At 33.8% G+C, this 16,761-nt stretch overlaps 1 protein-coding gene across 1 annotated transcript; it reads left to right on the forward strand.

Moving 5' to 3' along the window:
• Positions 1 to 10,995: 10,995 nt before the first annotated feature.
• LOTGIDRAFT_132766 (hypothetical protein) lies at positions 10,996 to 11,184 on the forward strand (the record flags this gene model as incomplete). Its single annotated transcript, XM_009067266.1, has 1 exon — positions 10,996 to 11,184. A coding segment is annotated over one exon (189 nt), but the record flags the coding sequence as incomplete, so codon positions are not given.
• Between the last annotated feature and the right edge of the window lie 5,577 nt (positions 11,185 to 16,761).

The raw sequence follows: 16,761 nt of genomic DNA on the forward strand, positions 1-16,761 counted from the left end.
ATAAAATACGCGAAAATGTTCTATTTTTTAATTGTTAAAATATCCGAAACCGTTGTTGCTTATTTTACCGATATCTGTCAATCAAGTTCACCGACCCGCCCCTAACAATATAGTTCTATAAATAGACAGTCTTATTTGGATGATAGAATTATCAAATATTTAGTGAGCCGCGGTGGCTCAGTGAATTAGACGCTTGCCCGCTAACTTGAAGGTCCAGATCAAATCCCGGCATAGGTTTTTTCAAACCGGTTTCCCCCTGTCAGTGACGTAGGTAAGAGGGGCTGACATGTAAAAAGCGTTTAGTCGTTCGAATTGGACAATAAACCGTCGAATTGGACAATAAACCGAGGCCCCGTGTGTTACAGATCCCTCAACAGTTGGAAATCGAAAAAGGGCAGACTAATGCCGCTGCCCTGGCAAAATGTCCCCGTCTTCATTAGCCCACCTGGTGCCGAAAAGTAGGACGTAAAACTCCATTCATTTCATTTCATTCGTAAAAGTAATAAAATTCATAAAACATTGAAGAATTAAATAACCTTACTATGGATTGTAACTCGAATCCAAACTAAGGATTCTATATATGAGTCATATATTGACATTTTGTTGTAAGATATGCTCTAGTCTGTAGATCTTTAATTGACCTGATTTCGGTTTGGGATGGAAATGTTCAGTATATGACCAATATCATTGTTTCAGAGAGGTGTATGAAGCCTTAGATTGTTTAAGGGATATCATCAATGACTGTGAAATGTATCAACAACTCGGTCTAAAGATGACTGATGACGAATATGCCCAGATGAAGAAACCGCTGGATAATGTTTGCAATACTAGTAAGTACATGTCGATATATTTCATTTGCTCAACACACAGATAGAAATTATTTGCTCGCAAATATCGCTTGAAAAACTCACATGAAAAACTGGCTTAGTTAAATACAGAAAAAACGTGGGAGAATATTGCGTCTATACGTTGTGTATCCAACCAGCTACTGAAAAGTTCTTCGTGCTATTAATATCAACCATATAGTACGAACTGTAATAATTGAATAAAAATAATTTAAGTTATAAGGTTAGAAGTAAAGGATTTTCAATTGTTAGTTGCGACAGCCAATTTAAAGAGAGACTCCTTATGAAACAAAGATTTTCAGACAAAGGGGATATAAGTAATTAACGTCTAAGCAATATCTGTATATCTTTGATAGCACATATTGTCACAAAAACTTCAAATTTTATTTTTGCCTCTGTTTCAGGGCAGCCACTAGTGGTAGATAAAGGTAGGGGATGAATTAAACTTATTCTATATCTAATAATATTACTATTTTAGATCTTCTAATCCATAGTCTTTAAAAACATAATTAGGAATTATTAGGTTGTACAATCGTTTCATTGTCGAAAAAATAGCACCTACGAAAAGGAAATGACTCGAATTTCCCTAAGTTCTGTACACATCTTGCTCAGAATTACATTTCTGTTGTAGTTGAGGTCAATAAAGTTTTGGTTCAGATTGGCTCCGTTTCTTATCGTGTTATATTCCTAGCTGACTGTAAGTTAATTAAAGTTATATTTTATGTAAAATAGTCTTAAAAAACAGATCTTTCCAATACACGTAGAGCGAATGATAATAACAACTTTATTTTGGCAACTCATTTTTAGACTAAAGTCTAATTTTTAATAGGTCTCACTACAAATTACATACAAAGTTATATAAAGAATAAACGTACAGAGAAACATAAAACATATATACATTTACAATATAAAAAGGTCAATTTGAAAAGCGTAGCGTGCTACAAGTGCTTTTAATTCGAGAGTTTTTCAATCAAGGACACTAAAGACCACGATAAATTCTTTCTGTGTGTTGAGCTTAAGCTTAGGAGTTGAATTGCACTCAATGATCCTTGGCGAAATTACTGGCATTCACCAGTATACATTATATGATTTCATTTCATTACTAAATATTAATAAAAACTTGTGTTTTGTAGTTATGTCACCCGATTCTGGAGCACCTGATGAACTTCCAGATTCCATCACAGCACCAGTGTCGAATGGGACGGATGAATTTCCCGATCTCAATAAATCACAGATAGATGAAATTACCGATACTGAGGAACCAGGTAGGACCCACAGAAATCACACCTAACACCATAGCGTATGCTGAATCCAATGACTTCAGTGTTAAATGTAATTGTATATGCCCCATATGCAACTTGGTGATAAAAATAATATTATACGTAGAACAAATTGCACAATTTTGTTTTTAAGGTGAAATATGTTAAAAACACAATCTCGCAATTTGTTCCTGGTACCCACTCTCAGAGCCTATCATTACCCGCCTTAATCGAAAGGATTATACGCTAGGAATTTATTAACATTATTCCTATGCTTGCCACCATATACCATTACTATGGTGTATGGCGTGGTTGAATATTAAAGATGTAACCTTCGAAAATTGTAGTTATAAATTCAGGCCTAATAGATTTTATAATATTGAAAATCTTAGGTCGTGGATTTTAGATGTATAGTCCAATATATCTGAATCATTCGACGCAACATATTATAGTGAGAGATCTTGGTCATTAATAAAATTCGAGGACGTTTAAACCATTTTAAACCTAAACGAAATATGTGTATGTGTATCTGTTGCAGTTTTCATACCCAATCAGCAATGTGCCCAGAATATGATGGCATGTAACCTAATAGGAAAAGACGTTTCACCACGTGACCCGTGCAAGTAAGTAAACAACATCCATCCTATCACTCTTTACTTACGAGAAATGTAATATATTGCTTCATTTTCCCTCCTTGAAATCGGGTTTTTCTTTGCTGCTGCTCTGCACGTTTTTGGTTTAGACGCCATTAATGATATGTTATACCCTACAGCTAATATATTGAAATATATTTACATTTAGTTGTAATAATCTAACAACAGTGCCTTAAGTACATACAGGGAAATGCCCCATGTAGAATTTGTCCAAAACAGAAATATCCGCCAAATAAAATGCATATTGGAATCGAACATCATTTAGGTCCGAGTTTCAACAGTTTCGGTTCCTTGCTCGGGATTCTTGTCTCATGGGAAAAAAAAGACCCTGGTTACAGCTATGAATAAAATTTATACGGATTTTGTGGATTTCCTGAAATATGTTATTGATTATTGATTCATACTTTATTTCATAGTAAAATGGGTGAAATGGCCGATTGCATAGACGAGTTACTTGATGGTGAATGCGGGTCAACGTTTCCACCGGCAGTAAAAGGGAACCTGAGAATGGCTCGTACCCAGTACGATCAAATTTGTAAGTTGACTTAGAGTAACAAACCCATCAAAACCATTTTACTGTTATTTTTACAAACCAGGCCATATATTATCAAAATGATCTTAGCACTAGGATGTCCATGATTCTTACATTGATTCTAGGACATCCTAGCGCAAAGATCGTTTCGAGAATGCGTGGCCAGGTTTTCTCTCAATTTGTACAAAAATTGCTTAAATGCATTGTTTGGGGCTAACAGTGTATTCGCCTATTACTAAACTTATTGTCTTGCTAACTATATTATTCAAATGGTTTCTATCCTTATATGGATGTCCAAAATATATGTGGACAGAATATGTGGGCTTTTGACAATACATCGTGTTACATCAATGATAAATAAGTTGGAAAGTTGAAAATTACACTCGGAGAATATTTCAAATCCCACATCGAACTTTTTAAGGTATTATATTTTTACATTTTTGATAACATAATAAAGTCATAATTAACCCATTACTTATTATATTCCTGTCTAGGTTCTGGTCAGCCGCCTACTGCTCAAAATAGTAGGTCATTTTATTTATTTAAGCCATACTATAGCTTTTTGTTTTTGATCGGTATATTTTTTAGTGTTACCAATTTCAATGCACTTGAGAACTAAATTGAACAATGTCTTGATAGGTGCTGTGTTTATTAAACCACCTAATGTATTTTGCAGCCGATGATGATGACGTTATTTATTGAAACGTGTACAATAAAACCTAGTTTGCCATTATATTATGTTCTGTTAGTAAAACCTGCTAGAATCTCGAATTACATTTTAACTATCCTTGTATGTACAGTCTGGATAAACAAAAAAGACTTTTTGACCTTTCTTTGGAATTCTGCTGGAAATTCTCTTATTATTTAGCTAATTATGAATTAATTATAGACAAACTGGTATTTTTCCAAGTCATTTGAACTTTCTATTCATATAAGTATTAGCATTTTCATTTCATCAATTTAACCTTAGCCTTATTCGCTATTTGATCGATTTGACTGACCTTAGCCTCATTCGCAATTTAATCGGTTAGCACTTAGGCTCATTCTGATTCGCTATTTGGTCGATTTGAATTAGCCTCATTCGCTATGTGATTGATTAAATCCGAGCCTCATTCGCTTTTGATCGATTTAACCTTAGCCTCATTCGCTATTTGATCGATTTGACCTTAGCCCCATTCGCTATTTGATCAATTTGACTGACATTAGGCCTTTTCGCTATTTGATCGATTTGAATTAGCCTCATTCGCTATGTGATTGATTTGATATGAGCCACATTCGCTATTTGATTCATTTGGTCTGAGCCTCATTCGCTATTTGATTGATCTGATATGAGCCTCATTCGCTATTTGATTGATCTGTTATGAGTCCCATTTGCTATTTGATTGATTTGATATGATCCTGTGTCGCTTTGACCTTAGGCTTATTCACTATTTGAATTAGCCTCATTCGGTATTTGATTGATTTTTTTTATCTAAGCCTCGTTCGCTATTTGATTGATTTTATCTGAGCCTCATTCGCTATCTGATTGATTTGATTTGAGCCTCATTTGCTGTTTGATTGATCTGATCTGAGCCTCATTTTCTATATGATTGATCTGAGCCTCATTTGCTATTTGATTGATCTGATCTGAGCCTCATTCTCTGTATGATTGATCTGAGCCTCATTTGCTATTTGATTGATCTGTTATGAGTCCCATTTGCTATTTGATTGATTTGATATGATCATGTGTCGCTTTGACCTTAGGCTTATTCACTATTTGAATTAGCCTCATTCGGTATTTGATTGATTTTTTATCTAAGCCTCGTTCGCTATTTGATTGATTTGATCTGAGCCTCATTCGCTATCTGATTGATCTGATCTGAGCCTCATTCTCTATATGATTGATCTGAGCCTCATTTGCTATTTGATTGATTTGATCTGAGCCTCATCCGCTATTTGCTTGTTCAGATCAAAGCCTCATTTGCTATTTGATTGATCTGATATGAGCCCGTGTCGTTATTTGATCAATATGAATTAGAATCATTCATTATTTAATTGATTTTTTATCTGAGCCTCATTTGCTATTTGATTGATTTGATCTGAGCCTCATTCTCTGTTTGATTGATCTGAATTGAGCCTCATTCGCTATTTGATTGATTTGATCTGAGCCTCATTCGCTATTTGATTCAGATCTAAGCCTCATTAGCAATTTGATTGATCTGATATGAAGCCATGATTAATGATTATGTATTATTCGTTTTAGTAAAAAGGAATGTACCAGGTCTGTCCACGGACGGTAAGTAATGTTAATTATCTCCAATGATGAAAAGGTGATTTACAAAATATATTAAAGTTAAGTTTTGTAACTCACACGGTGCTTGAAGTGATCAAAGATGGATTTCCTTATTTGTTAGTGTCAAGTGAAGCAAACTATTGGATTAATTGGTGTTTCTAAGGAATTATCGTGTTTTCTTAATCTTATCATTATTCTTATTGCATATAGTTTAGAGTTTTAACCAATTATAAATATCCTTGTATGTACAGTCTGGATAAACAAAAAAGACTTTTTGTCCTTTCTCATTGGAATTCTGCTGGAAATTCTCTTCTAATTTAGCTAATTATGAATTAATTATGGACGAACTGGTATTTTTCCAAGTCATTTGAACTTTCTATTCATATAAGTATTAGCATTTTCATTTCATCAATGAAAAAAAGAGAACCGATCTTAAACATCACAATTCAGGTTTTGTTTTATAAGTTATAGTACATATATTTGAGTATAAAAACTTTAGGATATTTTTTGTGACCTTTATAATGATTAGTGATTAAGATGGTTTTCAGAATTTTGAATGGGAATAGGACATGTATTACAGAAAGCAACTCCCTGAAACATCTTCGGTTAGAACTTCATTGATCTACATTTAGATCTACATGTACATTGTCTCGGTGTTTCTGACTGACAACATTTTTCTTAGGTTCTGTTTTAATATTTCTGATATTCTAAAGTATGCTGATTGTAGTTAATCGACGGAATTTAATATACTCCGATTAACGCTTTGTTGTACTTAACGTTGGATATAGTGTACCGTTCATCCCATTTGACACCCCCTTACTACTATTAAACTCTTCCACATGTGCAGTTTTATTAAATTGGATATGTATTATTGGAAGATGTCATTTTTAAACTTAGAGGTTTTTTTTTGTTGCCTGTCAATTTATTTCCAACGTTGGTTGTACATGAAATCAAATGTTTCACCACATTAAGTAATTTTGTCTTACAGAGAAACGATGTTCTGATTTAGCTACTGAGTGTGCTAAACTGGTTATAGAATTACAGCCCGGTGAGCATGTATGCGTGTAAGTAAATTTCTTTGTCTGATTTTGATTTTTACGTTTTTACGTTAAAATGATTGATTGTAAAGAGGTTTCCAAACTTTTCACGTGTATCCGAAACACTGATAAAATAGTTTTGCGCCACTAAGTATTTTTTTGACGCGACTGCCGAGAACGTTGGTAATAATATGTAAGAGTCGTTTTAAAACGTTTATTTTTAGTGGCATTTCAAGACCCACCATCGAAATGGTGCTATCAGTATCCCCAATACACATAAAAAGTTAAAATTCTTTACATCTACCAGTCTTTTAGGATAAAGAAAACGTAGAAATAGAGTTACATAGAGATAGGCTACTAAAGTCCATGTTGTTATTTTAATATTATAACGATGTGATTTCAAAAAAAAAATTAAAAATCAATCCACGTTACCTATGTCTATTTCTTTCCAAAATTTCTTGAGCTAACACATCATCACATTATATAGACATATAAGGTGCATTGGCTTCAAAAATATTGGTTCGGCCAGTCGCAGAGTTATTTGTCACGTCTATACACCTGTTATATGTTGGGGTTGATCTAAAAATCTACGATATTTTATTATAGTGGTATGTCGCGGTTTATTAGCTGTATGCAGACTGTTACTGAACAGTGTGAAGATCTTACACCAGAAGGAGCTAGTTTAGCTGATAATCTTAGGAATGATTACAATAGAATGTGTAAGTAGTAATAACTATAACTATATTATGAAAATCTGGACGTTTAGGTGTAAGAGCATGAATTTGTGTGGGGATACATGTATTTTCACATTGCCTGGTCTCTAATAAATGCTAGTAAGCCGGAGATAATTAGTAATCAAAACATCAATTAATTTTACATACTATATATTTGCGTGTACAATGCGCAGTTTTGTACTCTATAAAGGCCTTCCCAAACTAAATGTTCGCATAATATACAGTGACAAAAGACTTTATAAATTGATTACCAGAGGTTCCCCAGTCAACGTTGATTATTATGGCCATATAACCCGGAGTTATTTAGCTATCAACGCCATTAATTCATTGCTTAGTCATACCGTATATTTGTTCCGTTAGTGTGTGTTTTTTTTTTCATATAATGGGCTTGTCGAACAAAGGGGAGGGGTACGTTCACGAGCCATCGCTCAGGGTCGAAAGCATTTAATTCTCTAAGTTCATTTGTATGTTTTTTCCATTTTAGGTGGCCATGAAAACAATGGTATGTACATGTATTTGAAACATTTCCATTAGTAAATGATTTAATTTTAATCAGAACTTTAAGTATTTTCTAGGGGAAAATGCCCCCACTCTACCCTCGTAGAAATATCACTGCTATAGACATGTGTTTTCAAGTAGCTAGTAGCTGATGTAGTGTAGGCGAACTGTACGTGGGTAATCATATCTATTATTCTATTGATATTGTAGAAACTGTGTCAGAATGTGTGAATGGTGGACTGCAATGTACTAAAATTATAGAAAGTATTAATATCAATACTCCTGCTGCTATCAGATGTCCGTAAGTATCGACAATACATTTTACATTAGAATAATCATCATTATGTTCGAACGCGAAGCCCGCCCCGACAAATTGTTTGATACTCAAAACCCGACAGCAACCTCACGGAAAGAGCATCGTTGTTACAGAGATTGGCGTTTTGTATTTTGTACAGATCATCAAAAAAATCTTAATAATAAATACGTGCTTATTGTCTGAACAAAAATGAAAAAAGAAGGATATTTCGTTTTTGTATGTGCTGAGTGGAAGACTAGCTTTAATTTGTGCCATTTTCCGAAAAAAAGAAATTTTGACACCGCTATGGCAAAAAATGGATTTACTTAAAGCACTAAATGACAAAATACCTTTCAACCCCTTCATATAGATCAACTCTCTTAGTTATGTCATGAGCGTAGCATCAGGTAGTTAGTAGTGTCTAAAACTACCATAGGGATTGGTTTAACCACGTCCAAGGGCCTCTACCACCAGAATATAGTATTAACAGGCATTAAATAGACTTTCAGAAGAGCCTCATCCTACTTAAACCCACGGCCCCCAACACATCTCGTTGAGCCACTTTGACGAGCTTTGCATTTTGTAATGTATCATTGTATTATTATAGGAAGGTTCTTGAAGTGATCCATTGTTTTCAAGCATTATATAGGACATGTAACGCAGTAACAGACAATAGACATATAGGCACATATAACTCATATGTTGAGGTTGTTCCACCTATGTATGAAAAATGTAAGTTTTACCAGGAGGTTACAATTTCGGTAATTCTCCTAGTATTTGAAAATTAAGTTATCTATAAAAGAAGCCAAAGTCTGAAACCAGTTTCTAACTTTACAGTGACAAAGAACACAGTTACTGCACAAAGCGTTTAAAGGGACAGGTTCGATATTTTCGGGGGTTGATTTGGGTCATGCATATATTTAAATAGTAATCAGAAGTACTAGAAATTCGCATAATTCATTCAAAAATACCTCAGCTAGGAATCTCATTTTCTATTTCTATATTTTATATATGGCCATTTTATGGCATAGTTTCAAGAAAATACGAGTCTTCTTTCAAACTCGGATAATTGTCGGATAATTCACACATGGTTTTGAAGGCTTAAATTTCGACGGTGGGCTATGGACACTGTTACTGATTAGCTTAGCAAAAGAATGCCCGTTTCTGAGACAAAAATACGATTGATCCAACCGATGACGAACCTGTTCCTTTGAAGTTTCCCATTTTGGTCATTTAGTTGTCCTTCCAGTAGCTCCAGACATCCTTTCACTGTATTGTGAATATCAATTTGCTAAATTTTATGTAGTGTATTGGCTGGTAACCATTGTGGTTATGACAGATAATAATCTGGTGCTGAATGAAGAATTTTATTGATCAAACTTATCATTGCCTTGGACCAAAATTCATGAAAATTGCAACCCAAAGAAAATATCTCAAATGGAACCTTCTTTCTTTGGTAATTTAATAGAATTAAAATAACGAAACCGGTTATAATTCGTCATCTTGAAATATAGACCAAAACATCTGTCTCTATTCCAACCTTTGAAAGCTAAAGTTGTAGGTTGGTCTACTTTAACCGATAACTGAAATTCTATCAGAGGCTTGAATAGAGACAGATATTTCGGGCTCTGTAAATATTACTATTTATTCTTTTGATATTAAAGTCACTTTTAACAGAATTCATTGGTTATATTTTTATGTTTTAGGTCAGGATGAAGGTTTGATTCCACGATCTAGTGAGTTTTATTTACAATTTATATTTACCACTATGCAAAGCTTCGATATGTTCTTTACATGGGTTTGTTTTGATCAATTGTCTCTTCAACACGTCCGAAACTATTACACATAATTTCTAACATGTTTTATTTTAGCAGGTTGATATTGTATAAGGTATCGAGGTCATAAATATTCATGATACACGTGATTTTCAATAGAAGCTCGCGAATAACACTACTCCTCTCTAAAAATAAAAGCCCATTTGATTTAATGAATTTCATCCCCGATTCGATAATGTGAACTACGTATCAATCTGTTTATTGATTATAGAATATGGTGATTTTATTTATTGAAGATTGTTATACCTTATATCAGTCAAGATCATGTTACGTTTTTTTTTAATTCTGAATAAGTAATTCATTTCTATCCGCTCTTCAATAAACACATGAATTAACATTTGAAAATAGAAATGCATTTATAACAATATATCTTTATTTATTTATTATTGTAATACTTGAATACACACTGTTATACGTTGATATACACTGTTATACGTAACTACACACTGTCATATGTAATTACACACTGTTATACGTGGCTACACACTGTTATATGTGGCTACACACTGTTATACGTAACTACACACTGGTATACGTAATACACACTGTTATACGTGGATACACACTGTTATACGTAACTACACACTGTCATAAGTAATTACACACTGTTATATGTGGCTACACACTGTTATACGTGGCTACACACTGTTATATGTGGCTACACACTGTTATACGTAACTACACACTGTTATACGTAATACACACTGTTATACGTGGATACACACTGTTATACGTAACTACACACTGTCATAAGTAATTACACACTGTTATATGTGGCTACACACTGTTATACGTAACTACACACTGTCATAAGTAATTACACACTGTTATATGTGGCTACACACTGTTATACGTAACTACACACTGTTATACGTAATACACACTGTTATACGTGGATACACACTGTTATACGTAACTACACACTGTCATAAGTAATTACACACTGTTATATGTGGCTACACACTGTTATACGTAACTACACACTGTTATACGGAATACACACTGTTATACGTAACTACACACTGTTATACGTAACTACACACTGTCATATGTAATTACACACTGTTATACGTGGCTACACACTGTTATATGTGGCTACACACTGTTATATGTGGCTACATACTGTTATACGTGGCTACATACTGTTATACGTGGCTACACATTCTTAGATACGTTATGGACCTGACTGTATGTTGTTATGTATGGTGTTGTGTTATTAAATAGCATTTTGACAGATTGACTTTATATGTGTTTTTTGTTGTTGTTATGATTTATCATATTCTTCTGTGAGCCATCTGAAATGATCCATTGGCGATTGTGTCAACCTCAGTGTGCGCTTTTACACTACAATTGAAACATTATTTTGTAGGTGAAAGATCAGTGTCTGAAAGGAATATGGATAACTTTGGTAAGTTTCTGCTTTATTTCATGACGTATGTTTGTCAGATTGGGTGCTATATTTACGAATACGTGTTATGAATATGTGGTCAACAGGGAGGGCTTCGGTGGTTTCTGATTAAATCAAAATTCATAAAATATTTTACCTACCATTTGAAATTACTCAATGGCGATTGAACTACCAGAATATGACTATAAGATTTGACAGTAGAATTTTGATATCGTTGTAGGTGAAAGGTCGATGTCTAAAAGAAGACTAGATAATTTCCGTAAGTTTATTTGTTTTTATTTATTTGATGTGTATTTTAGACAGTTACAATTATTTTTCAAATGATATTGTCCTTTCTAATTGCATAAAATGTGGGATTTAAACCCTCTAATTTACATATATGTCCATGGCTCTCCCTCCCCCCCAGTCCAAATTTCTGCTGCCGCCACAGGTGGGTGCTATACTCTCTAGTGTGTTTTGTTTGTGTTGATACATCGGGTGGCCCAGATTTTTCAATTTTTCAATTTAGGATTTCTCATGAAGGATCAAAGCTATGATCATAATATCTTATAGTTGTAGGGATGTAAGACATCTTTGCACCAAATTACAGTTTTCTAACATTCCTTCTCCAAAATTATAATGCGAAAGTAACTACTAAAATTGTTCCTTTAATACTCAATACAGCTCCCATTTTCAGCACAAAATCACCAAATTCCATTCTCCATGACAAGATAATGCCTTTCCGATTTGTTCAAGTAGTATTTTATTTCATTTCTTCCTTATACTGTCCTTCAGTTCTTCCAGCTTATCTCCATTGTTAATTTTGTCAGCTCGAAAGAAAGACACTGTAAACCATTTGATTGTAATCAGGAGTTTGGGGGTTGTCATTCATCTTGTGTATGAAGTACTTCATGGAAATAAGCGTTTTTGTTTTGTTTTTTTTCTTTTTTGTTTTGGCTGAAAATGTCATCCTCATCGGACATTAGTTCTATGGAAGAGGAGAAATAAAGTATTAACTTTCGGTCTCATATTGTTTGACAGGGAATTTTGAAAAGACTGGTATTTACAAATGATTTGGTGACATGATGTCTTATATAGATATAGACATGTTTCTGGGCCGACAGATGTATCAATATCAGATTGTGTGCTGTTCTCTAGACTGTGTTCTATTTTATGTGTTAATATAATAACTAGCTATATTATACTGTATGTATTCTAGGATGTGTACTGTATTTTCAACGCTGTGAAAGAAATTATGGACAGAAAGCGTTTGACAAGATTCATGAAATAACAGATTGTGAGTAAGTATCAGGTGTAATTTCTGTCTTACCTTTATCATTATCATCATTGAATGTACACCATAACGCCAGGTCGGTCCGAAAATATAAGAATGTAAGTCAAATCTTAAGGTGATTTCTAGTCATGGAAGAGACATTGATAGCTTCATATTCCACCTCAGAAAATCCTAGAACATGTTGCCATGTTTTTTGTTACACGTATTAAACGATCTATAATGCGTGATATTCCCCGTTATGTATTTAATGCATAAACTATTGTTCTTTCAGTGTTTTAGATAGGAATATTCGATGTAACGATGAGGGTATTGATCTATGTCAACATATAATACCAAATTATAATGGAGCTAAACAGAAAATAGCAGATGCTAGATCCTTATACAACGAACGATGTGAGTAGATTTCTATGATTTTTATGTAAATATAATTATGTTGCTGTATGACATGTTTGTAATTATGGATACACACTATATAGTTATATATAACACTATCTTATTATATAGCGTATCATGACGTATATAGCACAAACATTGTTGTTCTATGCCATAAGTGTAATTATATTTGTTGCTTCACAATGTTATACGTGGCTACATTTTGTTATACATACATTATATTATGTAGTTATATATAACACTATGTTATTATATAGCGTATCATGGCGTATATAACACAAACATTGTATTAAACTGTTTTATTTGACTAGGGTGAGCAATATGAAAAAAATGTTAAGAGGTCTTATTATGTATTGAATGTTATTAAATCAAAGATATATATTTTATACTGGTATTCTTTATTGTAGGTGGTAACACCGAAGAACTTGAAGGTATTTTTTTTCATTTCATTTCCTTTCGTTTTGAATAAAAATCCGTACAAGCAAGACAATTTTGTCAATCAAATATCTTGTCCAAAGAATGGCAAAATCAGGAGTAAAAGTAGTATAATAGTGGACTCCTCCAAAGAGAAGTACCATCAGTTGTTTCGATAAGAGTAAGCTAGGTCTGCTTAGCAAGACAACCGCCACTTCTATTTAAGTGAAAACCACGAGATACAGCCAGTTCAATTCCAGCTCATCTTGCTCATATACATCAATTTATCATCTGTTTTATAGCTACAGCAAAGCGCGACCTTGAATCTGGTAAGTAATTTATTCAAATCCAGTTTACATTGTAAAAGAAAACAAGCACTGGCGAGCCGAAGCGCAAAAAGAAAGCCAAAATCTAAACTACATACGGCAAAACATTGGTAGCAGCCAATGAACTTTTGACGTGAAAAAATATATGAGGAAGTATTTCATAAGGACAAGTGGTATAATGTGTCTGGAAGAATAAACATACCCTACCTGGCGCCACATTACAATATGCTCATAACTGTTCTCCATGACATCAAGTTTAAACTCTGTGTTAAAGTATGATATAAGTATTTGAAAATATATCAAGGAATAAAGGCGCACACAAACATTTTTCCTGATTAGGTCGAATCAAGATCGAAATCAACAGACAAAGGAAAGTTTTTTGTTGTCCTTTCAAATGCGATGAATTAAAAGTTATATTTACTGTCTGAAGAGTGGTTTCTTGTTGTTGAATTAGGGTGATTGATTATTGCTTAATTTAAACATGTTATTTTTCAAAGTTAAGGGAAGGTATACTTACACAGTTATTATTATATTCAGAATGTAGAGCGATGTCACAGGAATGTGTAGCTATGGTTGGTCGGTTTCAGTTTTCTGGCGACTTATCTGTGATGTGTGGGTAAGTTGTTTTTAAAGATTTAAGTCTAAAGACAAGATCCAGGTTTTTGTGTTTTGTATTGGCATGTGAAAGTCCAATGACCTTAAAAAAAGTCATCTTCATTCACAAGTCCAGTCGATCCAGCTTTACATGAGTACACATGATCTTGGAAAGATCAATTTCAAGAGGTTTGTTTAAAGATGGGCTCCCTTATTTCTATTTATGAAAAAAAAAGCTAATACTTATATGAATAGAAAGTAGAGGTGTTATAATGACTCATATGTTCAAAGTTAATTCATAATTAGCTATATTAGGAGAAAATTACCAGCAGAATTCCAATCAGTGACCGATCAAGAAAGGTCAAAAAGTATTTTTTTGTTTATCCAGACTGTACATACATGGACATTAATGATTGGTTAAAACTCTTAATTATATGCAATAAGAACATAATGATTTGCTTAAGAATACATGATAGTTCATTAAAACACCAATTAATCGAATAGTTTGCTTAATTTGACACTACAAAAAACAAAGAAACCCACCCTTAAGGAACAAAGGTAGTTGGGATCCTTGTTAAATGCAGTTATTTATTTCATTCTTTGATGATCGCTTTTGGATATCAAACGGCGATCTGTAAACCATGACAACGGCCATGGGCTGGCAATAGATCAACAGAAAACAAACATTTTCAGTATATCCCAGGATTAGAGAATATTGGTGTTTCTGGACATCCTTGACAGTAAAACAACTTCCTTAATATTAACAAATAAACCAGGATCCTTATTCTCTTAACTTTGTTAAGCTAATCATCGTTATCAATATTCATGTTTATGTTTTTTTTGTCGACAGAGATCTAAATGAAATGGTTCTTTGTTTGGAGAATTTGGTTAATCATTGTTCATCAACTTTACCTGATATTGCGAGAACCCGAACCAATCTGGCTAGAGCTCAGACCCAAGTCCGTAAAGTGTGTATGTAGATTTTTTTTTTTATTCGTGGTTGCATTGAACGTTAGATAAGTTTCCCCATTCTTTTTGTACACATATTAATGAGGATTTGTAGATTTGGATGACAAATATGTTTATGTATAGTGATGGGTTTATATCGTTAACTGCTACCTATTTCAATCGAATCTTTCTGGAGCAGGCGTCCTTTAGCGCGACGGCTCGCTTTCATAACTCACTAAAATGTCAAGACCCTTACGGCTATAACTATATTCAAATCGTGATGTATTCATTATTGAGAATCTAAAGTAGTATGTATTATTTTTACAGGTAGCATGAACTTGCCTGGAGGAACTTTACCAACACCGACAGGAATACAAACAGGTAAATTATTAACGATTATGTTTATGTTATAGATAAAGTTATACATTGTACTCATCTTCTTATCAGATTATTGATATTCATCTATAGAAAGTATTAAACTGAAACATACATGCTGACTGCTAACCTATCTTGCTACAATCTGCTAGCAAGTTAGATAGGATTAATCATATGTTGATACCTATTTACGAACAGAAAGTTGTAGAAACAGATATTAAAAATCATTCAATGTTTAACTGACAGTCATTTTATTTACAGAATGTAGAGATCTCGTTCAGAGTTGCCTCGGTTTATATTCTAATGTTGATTTCAGTCAAGGTCTGGCAATAACATGCGGGTAAACTTTACTTTTTTATCTACACAAATTTAAAATCACTATCTGCCTGCAAAAATTTCATAACGCTTGGTCAAGCACTCAAATGACCTAATATTCCACTGTTGGTGCAAATATTTATATGACTAGATAACAGTGGCGGAGCCAAATAGGGGGGGGGGGGGGCTGGGGGTGAGGGCAGAGGGGGCAAAAATCTCATAACTAGGTTAGAATTCCTCCCCTCCTTTTGGACGTAAACTGGCTCTGTCACTGCTAGATAAGAGACGTTTTCAGAAATAAATTTCGAAATAACTCGAAAGAAACGTAGCACTTTTTCAATACACAAACGATTTGTATCTTAATTTCAGCCATCTCCACACAATTGTAGGATGTTTTAACAATGTTGTCAACAAATGTAGAAATGTTTTATCAAACACTGCCCAGATTGAGCAAAATATGAAGACAGCTCAAAGTCAACTTTCGAATGTGTGTAAGTGACCTACCATTATTTGTTAGTCATAGCTTTGTTAGGACTTTGAAGGTCCCTAACTGATTGAGATACATCTAAGTACCTGGAACGATCACTCTAGGGTTTTGTTGGGGACAAGTGAAATTACAACTTTATTCCATTACCAAACAACAAGCAGATATTGTCGCATGCTTCTAGATATTTTCACAGTTGTCGGCTAGTGAGTAAGTAGAATAACTAGGCCCTGTTTCGTGGGGATTTTATGCACTCCAGCTGATAACGTCA

Source organism: Lottia gigantea, assembly GCF_000327385.1.
Source record: "Lottia gigantea unplaced genomic scaffold LOTGIsca_81, whole genome shotgun sequence".
Taxonomy (NCBI): domain Eukaryota; kingdom Metazoa; phylum Mollusca; class Gastropoda; family Lottiidae; genus Lottia; species Lottia gigantea.